Here is a 17,884-nt window from a genome sequence, read left to right as displayed (position 1 = left end):
ATAGTGCCTAAGGCACTTGACTGCTAACCAGAAGGCTGGTGGTTCAAACCCACTAGCCACTCCTTGGAAGGAAGATGGGGCAATCTACTTCCATAGTGACACTGCCTCAGAAACCCAAGGAAAGGTCGCTATGAGTCGGGTCTGACTTGATGGCACATAACAACAACAACACAACAAAGGCAGAAAGGGGTATCTCACTGCCATTAAGAAAAAAGATGCAGAGGTGGAGTGGAGCACATCCTTGGACCCAAGATGCCTGTGCTGCCTCCCTGGCAGAGATGACCGGCTGAGATGACGGGTTGAGGAACCAAGAGGCATGAGAGAACAACAGGCTTGGTGGTGGGCTTGCTGGCCTGGAGCAAGAAAGCTGAGTGCCTTTGGGCAGGAGCCTTGCTGGCAGAGTGGAGTGTTCCTAGGTGTACCTATTGGCAGAACTAAAAGAGCTTTGTAACACTTGCTGTAGCATGGCAGAGGCCAGGCGGAGAGGCCAAGGGCCAGCCAGAGAACTATGCTGAGGGCATAGCAGAGGGGAGACTGTCCTGATTGAAGAATTGTATCCTGAGAGTGTTTCCGAATCTGAACTGTAACCTCTTACTTCCCTAATAAACCCCATAACTGTGAGTATTGTCTGTGAGTTCTGTGTGGCCATTGCAACAAATTATAGAACCCAGCAGAGAAACAGAGAGTGCCTTGGGAGGGACAGTTGGTGTAAGAATTGATAAAAAGCCTAGAGGGTGTTGGCATGTCTGGCCTCATAGGAATAAGCCTTGGACTACTGATGGTGACTCTCACTTCCCCTTGTGAAGTTAGAGGAGGTCAGAAGATGCCACCCCCATGTTATTTTTGCACTTTCCATGCACACATGCAATTCAACATTTTTAATAGCTGCATTGTGAACATTACCTATGTGTGCTTAGCCAGTAGTGCTTGTTTGACTTGTTTCCAGTCACCTACCATTATGAAACAAACTTAGGGAAAATCTTTTCACCTTTTTCTCTTTGGGTCATTTCTGTGGTGATAGTCTTTCAAAAGTAAAATTACTGGGTCTAAGAGTTTAAAAAGTTTAATGTGCTCTGAGAAGACTACATCATTTTTCTTAGGCAGCAATGGATGGCACACTGTTACTGCTATGATCTGCTGCACACCCTCTCTCTTGCTACCTATCCTAGAGGCCCCTTTGCCCCCATTTGGGGCCCCTGACTACCTCTGCAAGCTCAATTCTTTTTTTTTCCTTTTTAAGTATTTTATAATAAATATGACTTTTTTCTTTTCCCACTTCCTCCCCATAGTTACCTATTCCCTGTGTCTTTCCCTCCCATGCACTCCTGCATCCCAAGCTATCTCCCTGTGCAAACACTGCCCTTCTGTTCTCCCACAATTGATCACTCCAAGGAGTGTATCTAACAGATGTAAATGTTCATCCTATATGCCACTCTATTGTTTGGCTAGAAGCCACATGAGTTCAGTTCTAGACCTAAAGGGTAACTAGGGAACATAGTCTTGGGGGTCTCATAAGGTTCTATCAAACATAGTCTCTTTTTATGATTTTGAGTTGTGCCATACATTATTCTCCCACTCTACCCAAGATCTCCTGTGTTCCCCTCTGGTTGACAGTGGTAGCCGGGCACCATCTAGTTCTTCTGGTCTCATAGTCATATAAGCTGAGGATCACATGGTGTACCAGTCCTTTGGACTAACTCTTTCCATGTGTCTTTGGTTTTTTTCATTCTTCTTTGCTCTGGATGAGGACAGACCCATCATCGCATCTAGATGGCCACTTGTAAGCTTTCAAGACCCCAGTCATTACTCATCAAAGTAGGATGTAGAAGAATGTTTTTGTGTAGTATATTATGGCAATTGAGTTTGATGTCCCCTGTGACCATGGTCCCAAGCCCACAGGTCCAACTACTCGCTCTCTCAGGGTAGCTGGCTGTGGCTAAGAAGCCACCACAACCTTGCCCCTGTCAGCTCTACTATATAACCAAACATTCTTACAGTACATACAAATACACATGTAAAAACATTGTCTACTAACTCTGTACATGGTCATGGGCTCCCTGCCCTTTTCCTAGACATACCTGATCATTCAGCCTGTCCACCCATGTATCCACTTATGGATCAATGCTTGCCATCACTGACAATGCAGTAGTGTATGTGCAAAAGGTTTCATCTTTGTTGTCTGTACCTCCCATGCACCTCTCTGTGTCTTCTTCCTCAGTGCTACTGTGTTGATCACTCACTTTCAGTACCTTACCCTTCCCTTCACCCAAATCAATACTTGTCTCTACCTGTCTTGCAATGTTCCCTCCCCTCCTCTCCCATCCCTGGTAACCAACAAACAAAGTTTCCTTCTACATATAAAAGTCCTTGACTTTTTACAATAGTGAATTGCAAGCTCAATTCTTCAATATTATAGTACTGATAAAGAATATCTGCCTTCTTCTATGACCAAAAAAATCAACACCAAATCCACTATTATTAAGTTGATTCCAACTCATGGGGACCCCATGTGTTACAGAGTAGAAATGTCCCTCAGATCATCTTGGCTGTAATCTTTGTGGAAGCAGATCACCAGACCTTTGTCCCATGGCACTGTTAAATAGGTTCAAACCATTAACCTTTAGGTTAGGAGTCAAGTGCAAACTATATGCACCACCTAGGGACTTTTCCTATGACCAGATCTCACCTTATAACCCATCTTTCATCATTGGATTGCTTTTTTTTTCCTTCATATCTGAGCTCCAGTCTTGATAATCTGTCTAGGCTCCAGTAGCTCTGACATGGTGGTCTTACTCTGAATCTCTGCTCTCTGCCCCTAGGCCTTCCAGGCAATATTAATTTCAGCATCAACACCAGCATTAGTACCAATGTCAACAGCAACACCAACACAAACACCAAACTCCAATGTCAATAGGAGCCATCTGTCTGCCAGATCTCTGGCCCCAGACCTCCTTCACCAGGACAGAGCAGTTTCTCTTCCCTAAGCCCTCAGCCATAACTGTCAGCCTGTTTGGTCTCCCTATTGACTCTGTGCTTATTCCACTACAGCAGATCTATGGGATTGGCCCATTCTAAACATTCCACCATTCATATGTCTTTTTTTCATACTGTGGTGGCTTGCATGTTGCTACAATGCTGGAAGCATCAAATACCACCAGGGTCAACCTTGTTGGACAGGTTATCAGCAGTGCTTCCACACTAACAGAGACTACAAAGAAGGACTGGGCAATCTACTTCTAAAAATATTGGCCAATGAAAACTTTCTAAATAGCAGTAGAACACTATCTGCTACAGTGCTGGAAGATACCCTCAAGTTGGAAGGCACTCAAAATACAACTAGGGAAGAACTACCTCCTCAAAGTAGAGTTGACCTTAATGATGTGGATGGAATAAAGCTTTCAGGACCTTCACTTGCTGATGTGGCACAACTCAAAATGAGAAGAAACAGCTGGAAACATTCATTAATTATTAGAACATGGAAGTATGAATCTAGGAAAATTGGAAGTTGTCAAAAATGAAATAGAACACTTAGAAATAGATCTCCTTTGCATTAGTGAGCTACAACGGATGGGTATTGGTCATTTTGAATCAGATAATCATGGTCTACTATGCCAGGAATAAAGAGGAACAGCTTCCTATTCATTGTCAAAAAGAACATTTCAAGATCTATCATGCAGTACAATGTTGTCAATACACCTACAAGGAAGACTAGTTAATACAAATATTATTAAATTTACACACTAATCACTAATGCCAAAGATGAAGAAACTAAGATTTTCACTAATTTCTGCAGTCTAAAATTGATTAAATATGCCATGAAAATGGTGATTGGAATATGAAACTTAAGAGACAAGAAAAAGGTTCAGTAGTTGGAAAGTATGGCCTTGGTGATACAAACAATGATGGAGATCATCATGATAGAATTATGCAAGACCAATGACTTCTTTATTGCAAGTACCTTTTTTCAACAACATAAGCAATGATTTTACATATGGACCTTGCCAGATGGGGTACATAGGAATCCAATAGACTACATTTGTGGAAAGAGACAATGAAGGAACTCAATATCAGAAAGAACAAGGCCAGAGGCCAACTGTGGAACAGACCATCAATTGCTCATATGCAAGTTGAAGTTGAAGCTTAAGAAAATTAAAAAGTCCATGAGAACCAAAGTATGACCATGAGTATGTCCCACTGGACCATCATAAGAATGGATTTGATGGATTGAACACTACTAGTGAGTGAAGACCGGAAGAGCTGTGGGATGACATCAAGGATATTATACATGAGGAAAGCAAAAGATCATTCAGACACAGGAAAAAAAAAAAGACCAAAATGGATGTTAGAAGAGACTCTGAAACTTGCCCTTGTATATAGAATAGCTAATAATGAAGAAATGATGATGTAAAAGAGCTGAACAGAAGATTTCAAAGGGTAGCTTGAGAAAACAAAGTAAAGTATTATATTGAAATATGCAAAGATCTGGGGCTAAAAAACCAAAAGGGAAGAATACGCTTGGTATTTCTCAATACTATGCCAGGAATAAAAGAGGAACAAGGTGAAAGAACTGAAGGAAAAATTCAAGCCTCAAGTTGCAATACTGAAGGATTCTATGGACAAATTGGAGCCCTGGTAGGACAGTAGTTAAGTGTTCAGCTATTAACTGAAAGGTTGGCAGTTTGAACACACCAGCTGCTCCATGGGAGAAAGATGTGGCAGTCTGCTTCCATAAAGATTACAGCCTTAGAAACTCTATGTCCTACAGGTTTGCTATGAGTCAGAATTGATGTGTCAGCATCAGGTTTTATTTTGTTTGGTTATGGGCAAAATATTCAATGACACAGAAAGCATCAAAAGAAGATGGAAGGAATATATAATCATTATACCTACAAGAATTGGCTGACGTTCAGGAGGTAGTATATGATCAATACTGATGGTATTAAAGGAAGAAGTCCAAGCTGCACTGAAGGAAGCAGTGAAAAACAAGGCTCCAGGAATAGACAGAATTTCAATTGTGATATTTCAACAAATGGATGTAAGTCTGGAAGTACTCATAGTACTGTCTATGCCAAGAAATTTAGAAGACAGCTACCTGGCCAACTAACTATAAGAGATCCATATTTGTGCCCATTCCAAAGAAAGGTGATCCAACAGAATGCAGACATTATCAATCAATGTCATTAATATCATACTCAAGTAAAATTTTGCTGAAGATAATTCAAAAACGGTTGCAGCAGTACATTGAGAGGGAACTGCCAGAAATTCAAGCTGGATGCAGAAGAGGATGCGGAACAAGGGATATCATTGCTGATGTCAGGTGAATCTTGGCTGAAAGCAAATACCAGAAAGATGTTGCTTACTTGTGTTTTATGGATTATGCAAAGGCATTTGACTGGGTGGATCACAACAAATTATGGATAATATTATGAAGAATGTAAATTCCAAAACACCTAACTGTGCTCATATGGAACCTGTGCATAGACCAAGAGGCAGTCGTTTGAACAGAACAAGGAGATGTTGTGTGATATCAAGAAAGGTGTGTGTCAGGTGTATACTTTCACCATACTTATTTCAATCTGTATGCTGAGCAAATAATCTGAGAAGCTGGACTATATGAAGTAGAATGTGGCATCCGGATGGAAGAAAGATTCATTGACAACCTGTGATGTGCAGGGGACAGAATTTTGCTTGCTGAAAGTGAAGATAACTTGAAGCACTTATTAGATGAAGATCAAAGACCACAGCCTTTAGTATGGATTACACCTCAACATAAAGAAAACAAACATCCTCAGACTGGACCAACAAGCAACATCATAATAAATGGAGACAATACAAAAGTGGTCAAGGATTTCATTTTACTTGGATCCACAATCAATAACCATGGAAGTTATCAGTCAAGAAATCAGATCATATTGTACTGGGCAATTCTTCTGCAAAAGACCTCTTAAAAGTACTAAAAAGAAAGATGTTACTTTGAGGACTAAGGTACACCTGACCCAAGTCATGGTATTTTCAATACCCTCATATGCATGTGAAAGCTGAAAAACGAATAAGGAAAAGTGAAGAAAAATTGATGCCTTTGAATTATGGTGTTGATGAAGAATACCGAATATACTATGAACTGCCAGAAGAATCAACAAATCTGTCTTAGAAGAAGTACAGCCAGAATTCTCATTAGAAGCAAAGATGATGAGACTTTGGACATGTTATCAGGAGGGACTAGTCCCTGGAGAAGGACAGCATGCTCAGCAAATTTGAGGGTCAGCCAAAAAAAAAAAAGGAAGACTGTTAACAAGATGGACTGACACAGTGAATACAACACAATAACAATTAAGAGGATGACACAGGACCAGGAAGATTTTTGTTCTATTGTTCTATTGTACATAGGGTCCCTATGATTCAGAACCCAACAATACCTAACAACAATGTCAACAACAAATGGTAAGCTATAGTCCTCACAATCCTTTCAAAGAATTAATAACCATGAGGAGTATCTGCTTTATATATTGGGAAGAAGAAAGAGGAAGAGGAGGAGGAAGAGAAAAAGAGGAGGAAGGGGAAGAAGAAGAGAGAAAGAAGGAAGAAGAGAAAAAGGAGAAGAAGGAAGAGAAAGAAAAAAAAAAAGAACAGGAGGAAGAGAAGGAAGAAAAAGAGGAGGAAAAAGATCATCATCACATAATTATCATCATCAGAGAAAATGTGAAATTGTCCTCTATTCTTTTTGACTTGTGTAGCTTTGCCTGAGAGAAACCAAGCTGAAAAGAATATAAGGCAATATCATCTAATTATGCTGAAATAACATTTGGAGAGAGCCTATGAAGTGACCCCAACAAGCATCTCTCCCCCACACACTCCTTTACATCTATGTCCTCACCCAAAACTTAGTACATGTCAGCATATTTCATTTCACGTAAACTTGCTCCCAGGAGCTCTGGTAGCGTAGTGCCTAAGGCATTTGACTGCTAACCAGAAGCGGTTCAAACCCACCAGCCACTCTTCGGAAAGAAGGTGGGGCAATCTACTTCTGTAGTGATACTGCCTTGGAAACCCAAGGAGGGGTCACTATGAGTCGGGTCTGACTTGAGGGCAAATAATAACAAACAACAAACTTGCTCCCTTGGTGCTACCAGGCTGTCCTCTAGGAGGAGTGAGGTGAAAGAAGAACATATATAATCACTTCTGGGGTTTCCTTGACCTCATCCCTAGGGAAGTCCCTGAGTCCTCTGGTTAGTTACCTGTGAGGGCAACCAAGTGTGGCAAGCAGAGGCGGTTTGCGAGGATGATGAGTTTCATGTCATCCAGGTCGGGACTGGAGGTGAACATGCCTGTGTAGAGGTATTCCAGCACTGCCCTCATGCAGCTCTTGCTAGTGTAAGGAAATACCACCTGGAGATGGAAAGGAACAGGTCAGGCCACAGTGAGGTTCAGCTATAGGGAAGGGTTACCCAACTCTGAGAAACTCAAGAGCCTCTGATCTACACACCTGGTCTCTCCCAGGCAGGCAGCCTTCCCTGTGCTACCCCTAAACCTGCTCAGAAGACTCCTAAAGACCTGTCTCCTACAATAATCACCTTGTCAGAGGCCCAGTTCACTGATGGCATCAGTGAACAATGCTCTATTATGTTTTGTATAATTATTACTATAGTGGTAATTATATAGGTTAACAAAACATTGCCAATTCTATTATTTCTACATGTACAATTCACTGACATTAATTACATTCATCATGTTGTTACACCATCACCATAACCATTCCTAAATTTTTCCATCACATTTAACAGAAATGTCCCCTAAAGCAGTGGCTTCCTTTCCCCCCTCCCTACTGCCTGTCCCTGAGAACCACTAATAAACTTTGATATCCATACACTTGCCTACTCTAGATATTTCATGTAAGTGGGATCATATAATCACTTCTCATAATGTTCTCAAGCTCTACCCATTCTAATATCTTTTAAAAGGTGCCTAGATTTCCAGTGGCATCCTTTTGAACTTGTTTTGAAGCCCAGGATGCTTGGCAAGGTCCTTTCAGTCACCTGAATCTACACCCTGGCTCCTCTCTCCCTGCAGAGAGCAGTGGAACTCCAGCTGGCTTCTCTAGGGCTGCATGAAACTGTCGCTTTGGGCCTCTGGAATCTCTTTAAAGCAGTGCTGCAACATAAACTGCTTTCTCATCAGACCCAAGTCTTTCCAAACTGCACTGGGAATCAGCTAAGCTCTAAAGCTGGCTTCTAGGGTGGAGAAGTGCCTATGGCTGGCATGTCCCTGGGGCTTTCAAGAGTTCTTACTCGTACACTTTGCATATCCAAATCTTACTCATGCTTCAAGGATCAGGAGCCAAATCAAATCTCAACCCTGCCATTTAGCCTCCCACAAATATTCCTTCCTGGAAATCTCAGGGAACTCATAACCTGCAACACAGAGTTCTATGCTGCATTGTTCTTATTTCAATTTTTCATAGAAGTATTTGGTGAGCACTTAGTAAGAGGCCAGAGCTAAAGGGCATATTTGGCAGAAGTAAAAGACTTAGTATCCACACTCAAAAGAAATTACAGACCTGTTGGGAAACTGGGAGTGGACACTCAGAGCATTTCAGGAGTTGTACATAGGACTACCTTGTTAACTACAAGGTTGAATGCTAGACAGTTAGTGTTACAGGAGTTCAGAGAGGGTTATGGCCTGGGCTACTCTGCTGGACTGGGAGAATGGAAAGAAGAGAATAGACTTAGGAGGAAAGTTTCTAAGGACACATTGATTGGCCTTTCCAACTCTAAGCGCTATAATTTGTTCAATTCTGAGGTTTCCAATCTAGAAGCTGGAGACAGTGGTGGGTTGTGTCAGAGAGAGATCAGGTGAGTTGGAGGGGCACTGATTAAAAGGAAAGGCAATGGATTCAGCTTGGGACACACTAGTTGTTTCATGTGCCTATGCATTTCTTTGAGGAAGTAAGGTGCAATAAAAAGAGCCAAGAGTCAGAAGTTCTAAGTTCAAGTCCTAGACTTTCTACTTATACAACTTTGGGCAAGTCATTTAACTTCTTGGGGCCTCACTCTCCTTATGTATAAAATGGGAATGCCATGATATGTGTAAAAGTAGCACGTGGATTAAATGACACAATGTATTGAAAGTGTTTTCTAAATTATAAAGTTAGAATGTTACTATAATTCCTTCTCCTGGTATGCTGTAAAACCCTTGGATAAAGAATCCATCTCATAAACATCTCTTGGACCTATCATGATATGCTTAGTGCATTGTTGGTGCTGAAAGTGCCATTAAATGATGGATGCTTTAAATGCAGAGGGTGAAAACCTCTGTCTTCTACCAACCCCTTCCCATCTTCAGCCTTACCTCCCTGGTGGAACTCTCTACGAACGGCCCTCCAAACATGGCAGCCATCCAGTCACAACTGGAAATCAACAGAGGCTTGTGGGCGCTAATGGTCCCATCATCCAGGATGAAGGTCACATCTACTCAGGAGGGGAAGAGGCATCATATAAGGTATGCTGAAAAAAGGTGGGATAACCAACCCCAAGGTTGTCATTGAACCCAGACAGCCCTAGCTTCCTTCTGAAGCTGTCCTCCCCATAAACTCTCAGCTATGGAAGACAGAACCTCAGGAGCAGACAGTCCATCACTCTAGGGCATCAGAAATTGAGACTGACTTAGAATGTGAAAAGAAGCTCTGATGATGTGATGGTTAAAGCATCTGGCCACCAACCCAAAGGTTGGCAGTTGGAACTCACCAGCGGCTCTGCAGGAGTAAGATGAGGCAATCTGTTTTCATAAAGATTTACAGCCTTGAAAACCCTATGCAGCAGTTCTTGTTATCCTATAGGATCTCTATGAGACAGAATCAACTTGACAGTGGGTTTGGTGAAATGCATTATCAAACGAACCCAGACTCATCAAAAGCCTACTTGGAGAGAATTTCCCTACTTTCTAGTCATCAGTTCCTAAGCATGTTACATACCTGAGAAGGTGCCTTTAGCCAAGCACTCCTTAACCCGGTTGGTCCGGCGTACATGAAAGGCCTTGGTGATCTCCTGGTTCATAAAGGCCTCGTTGTTGAGAATATTGGCCACCATCATGCGCAAATCAAAGACCTCAAGTAGTTCAGCAATGTGGGCAATGTGCATGAGGTCCCGCTCATTCTCATCCAGCTCCCCTGTGTACAGGTACTTGAGAACAGCCCGGAAGGGCCCGGGCTGGATGGAGTTGTCCATTTTTACCACCACCATCAGCCGGGATTTGTAGGTCAGAGGATCTTCTGCCATCTCCTCTTGGATGCTCACAAAAGCTCTGCTCCAGGAAGAGAGCACTCGACCTCTCCCTGGCAGGTACCCAGTCCCATTGCCCCGTAAGATTCCATCACTGGTGGAGGCCCGGAGTCCAGCAGGCCCAGAGCCCCCACCCTCGTCCATGCTTTCACATACATCAAAGCTGGCTGCACGAAGCAAAAAGTCCCGCCCGTGGTGGTGGTGGTGGTGATGGTGGTGGTGTTGATCAGGGTGACCCCGGTGGTCCTCTGGATGGGGGCCCCCTGGCCCAGAGGGGTCCCCCAACTCCCCCTCACTCAGGTCCATGAGGAACAAGTCATAGAACTTGGAGGAGGAGGTGGAGAGGTAGATCTTGTGGGCAAAGATTCGCACCCGCTCCTGCAGCACCAGGATGACGTCCGCGCAGAGCGGGTCTTCCAGGAGGTGGGCGGGGCACTCCTCACTGCTGGAGGGAGGGTCGGGCACCACGATGATGGGAGGTGGTGGCTTGGGTGGTAGGAAGGGGGCTTGCAGCAATGGCCGCTGCACATTGCGGAGGTGGGATTTCCAAAACTGCAGGTGCCGGCGGGAAATGAGTGCTGCTCGGATGGCGTTGTCAAAGACGTCCTTGATGCCAAACTGGGCCACCACACTGGTCTCATAATAGGGGATGCCCAGTTCCTTGGCCACCTCCCGACCTTTCTCCGGGGGAAGGATCTCATTAGGCTTGATGGGCCTGGTGGTTTCAAGAAGGGAAACCAAATTTGTGTTGGTGGTGGAGGGTTGGGACAGGAAGAGTAGTTCCCCAAAGCCTTCCTGTTCTTCACCAGATTGAGGGATTCTGCTCAGGATACACTTTTCTGGCCCCCAGTCCCACCCTGCTCATTTCTACTGAATATTTTCCCTACCTTTTCTATCTAGACAAATCCTATCAGTTCTTCAAGGTCCACCTTCAATCCCCTTTGCTTCCAGGAAATCTTCCTTACCTATGCCAGGCCAAGGTGATCTCCCTAGCTCAAAGCAATGATAGCCCTATCTTCTTGGCAATTAGCACACAATGTTTCACATTAGTATTTAATATATTGAGTTTATCTCCCAGCAAGATTGTATGACTTTTCATACAAAGAACATCTCCTCTTCTCTTTCTTTCCTCATAGGGCCTATCTTAGTAATGCCTGCACAGTAGATAGTAGTGTATAAGTAGATAGATATATGAGTGAATGAATGAATGAGCATCCTTGTTGGTTCCCTATGTGAGCTAGCTCTAAAGACAGGTAGAGATTAAGTAAGGCTCAGTGGGACTACCTTGGGGCTAAGCAGCAAGCCATGGTGAACTGCCCATCACTCCATTTTTCTCCTTTTCCCTCCCTAGGCATCAGCACCCTTTACCTAGCCAAAGGTCGCCTGGCCCTATTAACAGCCTCCAGGTCGGCGTAGCGCAAGTCCAGCTGGCAGCCCACCAAGATGACAGGTGCTCGGGGGCAGAAGTGCTTGATTTCTGGGTACCACATGGTCTTGACATGGTGCAGGGAATTGGGGTTGGCAATGGAGAAACAAAGAACCACCACATCGGATCTAGGGGCAGGAAAGTGAGGTTATGGGCAGAGAAAGCTAGGGGTAGGTTACAGCTCCTTGAAACAAGGGAGTGCATGCATACCTACCCTTAGCCCCCACCTTACTGTATAACATATGGGTCTGCTCACATGATCTTACACAAAACATAGAATCACAGCACCTCCAATTTATATAGCATCTTAGAGCTTTCAAAGATTCTTATTTGACCTCATAGGTATCTTATAAGTTAGAAAGTATCGTTTTATAGCTGAGAAAAATCAACTCTGAACAGTTACCCTAATTGCTCAAAGTCACATAGCTAGTAAGTGGTAGAGATGGGATTCAAAGGCAGTCTCCTAGCTCCAAATCCCGAGTGCCTTTCACCAACCCAGGCTACCTCCCCTGTGAGGTTCTGCTAGTGCTGTTTTCTCCACTTCTCCCTCTCAGTTGAAATGTCTCAACATCTTGGGAAAGCATGGAAAAACCCACCCACTTGGCTCCCTGCAGGCAGCCAGAGGCCCTCCCTACCTCCCATAAGCAAAGCGCCGATCTTTGTGATGGTCTCCAAAGGTGTCCCAGAGGCGCAGGGAGACGCTGACATCATCTACCACATCTCGGGAGCGTTCCAGCACCTGCCAGGGTTGGGGATGGGTATCAAGGGCAACAGTTTTTGGGGTTCACAGCATGTCAGCTCAGAGTGGGTGTGGGCTCACCCCTGAGGGTCCCAGGCAGCATCAGGGATGGGGGGAGAGCAAAGCTGGTATATTCTACTGTGTGCCCTGCACAATACTTTTACCCAGGTGAATCTACGTAGAATCAATAACAAGGATGATCTTCAACTAGAACAGCCATAGAAGAGCCCATAAAAGGGCAGACTGTTACATGTGGAAGAGAGCCTGCCCTTGATTCCTGCTTTACCTGCAAATCTTACGAGTCTTTGATCTTTTGGTATTTGCTGGCAGCTTCTTTCCCCCTCTGTCTCTCCAAAGCCCCAGCCACCTGGTACTCACCATTACTTGGGGCTGTGATTGCTCAAGATGCTATGCCCCAGGCACCAGCTCAGCCATGCAAAATACAAATAAATGGTCAAAGACTGCTCCTATGGAGCAGGCACACATTAGACCTCTCTCCAGGGACTTATTCCTTTTTAGCTGTTCCCACCTCACCTCTAAGGGACTTCAGTGTGCTCAGCCCAACTCCTTTGTGAAGACACGAAGCTATAGCTTGAGCTATGGCTTGGATGCCCCCAGTGGCCTTGCAGCCTTACCTCCTGGCACACCCGATACTGGTCAATGGCCCAAACTGTGGGCACATGGGTGGCAAGCAGCTGGTACTGAGTGAGGGTAGCATTGCAGGCCCGAGCACAGATGAGCCTGGTTTTGCCCACGGCGTTGTCCCCGACCACAACGCACTTGATGGTCTCTACGTTTGGCCTTTCATAATCCATGTCAGAATCCATTAATTGGGACCTGAAGGAAGGGAAGGAACCAGTCAGGATGGGTTTGCATGCCAGCACCTCAGGGCCAGGCCCCGTAGTTCTCTTCAGCCAGACATGCCCCCTCTTCAAGCCTTTGATCTAAGAGGACAAAGACGTGGACAACTTTCTTGGCAATAGATCTGCAGAGGCCTGGGGAGACAGGAGCTCTTTCAGGCCGAGAAGAACAGTTCCATCAGCTTGACCACTGGGCTCCCTCCTGATCCCATCATCTTCCAACAGGGTTTCTGGATGACGGGAGGTCTATGACAGAGCCTGCCTGGGGCCTGTCCCCACTGTTCCAGAAAGAGAAGAGTCAGCCTGGGAAGCTCACTCATCATCTGCTCTCCTCCTCCTCCTCCTCCCCTCAGCAGGGCTGTGCCGGGTGGAACAACAAACAGCCCAGAGAAGCAGAATCAGGGCCAGGTCCCCACTCCTTCCCAGCATGCCTGAGGGCAGGGCCACTTTAAAATTTAATGGACTTGTCAAAGCTAGGTGGCAGTTCTCCTGGCCTCCACCCAGTCCCCTCTACCTCTCTGGTGAGTATTTCCCAGCTCTAGCCTGTCTATGTCTATTCTCCAGTTGCAGTCCCCAGTCCCCTTTGTGCAGATGCTAGAGTTTTTCTCCCCGATATCTTGATGGGGGCGGCTCCTGGCTGCACCTGACCAGCGCACGAGCCTCCCCACCTCCCGTCTGGGTCAGTCACATTGCCTGCATGTCTCACACAGCTCCAGGGCCAGTTTTGAGATGGGGTGAGGGGTAAATCACGTGCCTGTGATAATACACTCCATGGCTAGTGGCCCTTGATCCCTTACCCAGGACTGCCCCCCAAGAACTCTGTATCCAGCCTCCAGAGGAGTGAAATAGGCCCTTTCCGTACTTCACAAGTCATAGGAAAGGGGAGTCACAGCTGGAAGTCCCCAGACACCCGGCACTTCTGGGAGGACACTCACTAAATTGGCTATCTGTGGATAATAGGGTTGTTGGAGGAAGCAGAGGAGAGAAACTTGGGTCAGAATTTCAGGGCAAACATTTGCATCAGTTTCCTTCTGTGTCGGGCAGAGAGCAAGTGGTTTGTCCACCCACAGAGATAGATGGTTTAAATGAACAAACAGAAGGTCCTTCTGTAGTCAAAATGTCATTTTAGTGTTTAAAAAGCTGTCACCAGCCCTGAGGGGGCTTTCACAGTGGCCTCCCAACTGGCCTCCATTGTCCTGGGAGGACTTCTGGGAGAGGTAGGGAGTAGAGGCAGGGGTTATTAGGAAGGGCTTTGACAAATCTTGGTTTCCTCCATGGTCACTGACCTGCCCCTGCCTCACATTCCCTGCATGCATGATAAGTAGTCTTGAGTACTGGAACAATCTGGAGTAATCCTTCCTAGGCTGAGGAAAGCTGAGCTCAGAGGAGTCCTGAAGGCTGCCCTCACTGCTGAGACATCCAGCCTGAGAGCCAGGCCACTGTTAGCAGCAGAGAAGTCCACTCCTGCTGGCTGCCTGGCTGCTGTAACTGGATGCCAGCATGCAGGAATGCAGAACCAAAATACCCAAATAACAATGGCAACTGGGATTTGTGAGTGGATGAATCTCAGGCACCTAAGCAAAAAGTGCAGCAAGGGCTTTTCAATGAGAAAACCTCCTCCATCTCCTTCTTGGAATTCTATGCATGCGGACCCTGAACAACCAGGGGTCTCCATGCAGGTCCCTCCCCCAGTCTCCAGAGCAATAGTCTGCATCATTCCTGCTCTTCTCCACTCCTCCTCACCTTCCCCCAGCAATCAATCATTATTTTAACCACCATCTTGCTTCCTCTCTAGTCTCTTGTCGTAATCTGAGGACTAGGAACCCCGCTCTGACAGTTCATAGTCTAAAGTCAACAAGCTGAGGGACTGTGGGCAATGGGAGGAATCATCTGGGCTGTGGTTTGTGTTTTATTGACTGAAAAATAAAAGATAGAATCCCAGCTACAAATACGTATAGCTGTAGCATAAAGATAAAAACCCACTAGCCATAGAAGTTCTTTGTAAATTTAGGTTCTAGTGCCATGTAGGTCTGTAAGCAGAAGGAGGAAATGAGGAGACAAAGAGGAGGGCATTGGTTCTTAAATCCAGGAGTGTCTTGATATTGACAGTCCTGGATATTGTTGGGGCTAGAACCCCAACAGAGCAATGTGGTCCAAGTTCAGCTACTTTGTGATTGAAACACTCATGCACACCTTACGCACCAGCAAGGTTAAGTAAGGGTCACCCAACCAACAAGCAAAAGAGCAGAAAATCCTGCACCGTGAGGTTAAACACTAGGCTGCTGAATTGCTGCCCCTTTTCGTCCATTCCCCAGCTGCCCCTCAGCCTTCCTCTGCTTGCCCTTCAACTTCCTCCCTACTTTAATCGTTCTTACCTATTCCACTCATGTCCCAACTGCCTTAGTGGCAACCTTCATGGTCGTATCTAGGAGAAGGCAAATCCCTTTTCTGGGCATCAGTCTACCACTCTGGAAAATGGGTTAAGATGGCTTTGCAAGAAAGTCTCCTGACTCTTGGGTAATTCATGCCATGAAAGCCTGGGTTGAAAGGAGGTATTTGTCTTCTTATGTAATGCTGGTATTATATAACACTAGATTACATATATATGTGTGTGTGTGTAATTATATCTCTCTTTAAGATACAGACTGGCCCAATTAAGCCTGTAGAACTCTTAGTCTAATTAGGCCTGTCTTAAATGAGGACCTTGTTCTGGAGATAGCATGCCAACAGTATAATATTTGCTCTATTATATTGCTACTTTATCATTGCTCATGTATGATGAAACAATCCACTCAATGAGCTTCTCGACTTCCCTTTTTCCTATGGCACTCTCTTCTTCCATGACTCTAGACTTTTCTTCACTATTGCCTCATCCTCATTCTGTCCAAGCCTCCTGACTAACCTCCACAAACTCTGGCTTCCTTGCCACTTTGCCCGGGTATCACACCCCTGATTCACTCCTCCCTCAGTGATCCCAGAGTGTCCCCCTCCAAAATTGCCTCCTGCCCACTGCTTTCCCAGCTCTTTTGACACACCCCAGGCCAAAACCCAACGTGTGATTAGATTAGCTACAACGCTCACAGGTCCCCAATCCCACCATCACCCCCCTACACACACTCTTAGCTGAGCCCAGAAAAGCCCTCCTTTCCCTCCCACAGCTGATAGGAGACTTGTTCATCTGTAGCTAGTCTAGTCTGGTTGTCAAGGAAACTACAGAATCTCCCTGGGAGCCTGGTTTGTCTCCTAGCAACCAATATTCCACATCCTGCATCTTATAAAATGCGAAAGAGAGGAAAATAATGAAAATGAAGGTAAAAATCAAGAAGGATGGATAAGAAGGGAGAATCAGGAGGGGAAGAGCAAAGGGAGGGTGTACTCCGAATTAAAGGAGGCTCCCACTGGAGTTGCTGACAGAGTAATAATAGGGTAGTATCCAGCGGCACAGATCCAATGCAAAGCAAGGCCCAAAGGGATCTTGAATGGTTATATTAAGAGAAATGTAATCCTAACACAGCTTAAGGTGTATCAAACCTAAAATATCGAAACATCAACAAACAACGCTCAGGATTTTCCCCAGTGGTTTGCCAGAACTGAGGTGCACAGACTGCAGTGGTGTTCAGTTGAAAGAAACATCTCTAGAATCGTGAGCAAAACACCCACATTCCATTGATTTTTAACGGAAACACTTCCATCACTCTGGACCTTCCCCACCTCCCTACCCCAACACGGTGCTGTGCACTCACACAAAATAAAAATAAAACACAGGAAGAGAGGGAGGCACGACACATCAAGACCATCAAGTCATCTTCCTCTCCCTAGAAAAACCCGGAAAAGGTTAGTCCCCCGCCCCTCGGAACCCAGCCGCGGAAAGTAGAGTCTGCGGAGCAGCTGGAGGCGAGTGGAAGTGAGGAGGGGCGCAAACAGGGCGGGGGAGGGGCAGGAGGCAGCGGGTGGGGGAAGCGACGCGGTTCCAGAGACTGCTTGCAACCCGGCCGGCCATAATAGAAATTAATCATTTACTTACACCACTACATGTGACGGGGTAATTTCTAGTGTAAGGAACACATCTCTTCCTGCTAAGCACGCTCATTTTAGTGAAATGTCTGGGGTCACTCCGTGCGCGCAAGTTAGGACGATACTGCTGCTGCCGCCGCCTATGGCCCCGCCGCCGCCGCCTCGTTGCTGCTACAGTCTCCGAGCCCGGGTTCGCGTTAGATCAGAAACTCTGACAAAGCAGTCCAGGCCGGACGGCGGACCGGGAGCAGCCAGGCGCTCTGCACTGCAACCATTGCCTCTTCCGTATCAGCATCTCCCTGGGCACCGGACGCCCAATGTCATGGAGGCGCGGGGCCCGCAGTAGCGGGCCAGACCAGGGCGCCGGAGTCAGGAGCTGCGCACCAGTCGGCCCAAGCTGAGGAGCTGGGCTGCAGGGCCGCGGCCGCTGCTGCTACACCGGCGCAGGGTAGAGGCAGCACGCAGGGGTGGAAGGAGAGGGGCGAGGCTGCTACTGCTACGCGCGCGGGTCCTGTCCAAATGCAGTGCGGAGAAGACGCCTAGCGCTGCAGTCCCAGGGACCGCTCACGAC

The 17,884-nt window shown here is 45.9% G+C and overlaps 1 protein-coding gene across 1 annotated transcript in view; it reads right to left on the bottom strand.

The window, feature by feature from the left end:
- Positions 1-13,272, bottom strand: part of RHOBTB2 (Rho related BTB domain containing 2) — a 22,066-nt gene extending 8,794 nt beyond the window's left edge. The window contains exons 1-6 of the mRNA XM_007950836.2: positions 13,075-13,272; positions 12,336-12,439; positions 11,643-11,828; positions 9,968-10,989; positions 9,346-9,464; positions 7,236-7,386 (exon numbers count right to left, since the gene is read on the bottom strand). Of these exons, the coding sequence (XP_007949027.1) occupies positions 7,236-7,386; positions 9,346-9,464; positions 9,968-10,989; positions 11,643-11,828; positions 12,336-12,439; positions 13,075-13,266 (1,774 nt within the window). The 5' untranslated portion in view covers positions 13,267-13,272. The remainder of the gene's footprint in view (positions 1-7,235; positions 7,387-9,345; positions 9,465-9,967; positions 10,990-11,642; positions 11,829-12,335; positions 12,440-13,074) is intronic.
- Positions 13,273-17,884: the final 4,612 nt, after the last annotated feature.

Source organism: Orycteropus afer, unplaced genomic scaffold (assembly GCF_000298275.1).
Source record: "Orycteropus afer afer isolate SDZICR_OR568_19922 unplaced genomic scaffold, OryAfe1.0 scaffold00289, whole genome shotgun sequence".
NCBI lineage: Eukaryota > Metazoa > Chordata > Mammalia > Tubulidentata > Orycteropodidae > Orycteropus > Orycteropus afer.
Note: the sequence above shows the minus strand (reverse complement) of the source record. Positions and strands in the feature narration are given on the sequence as shown.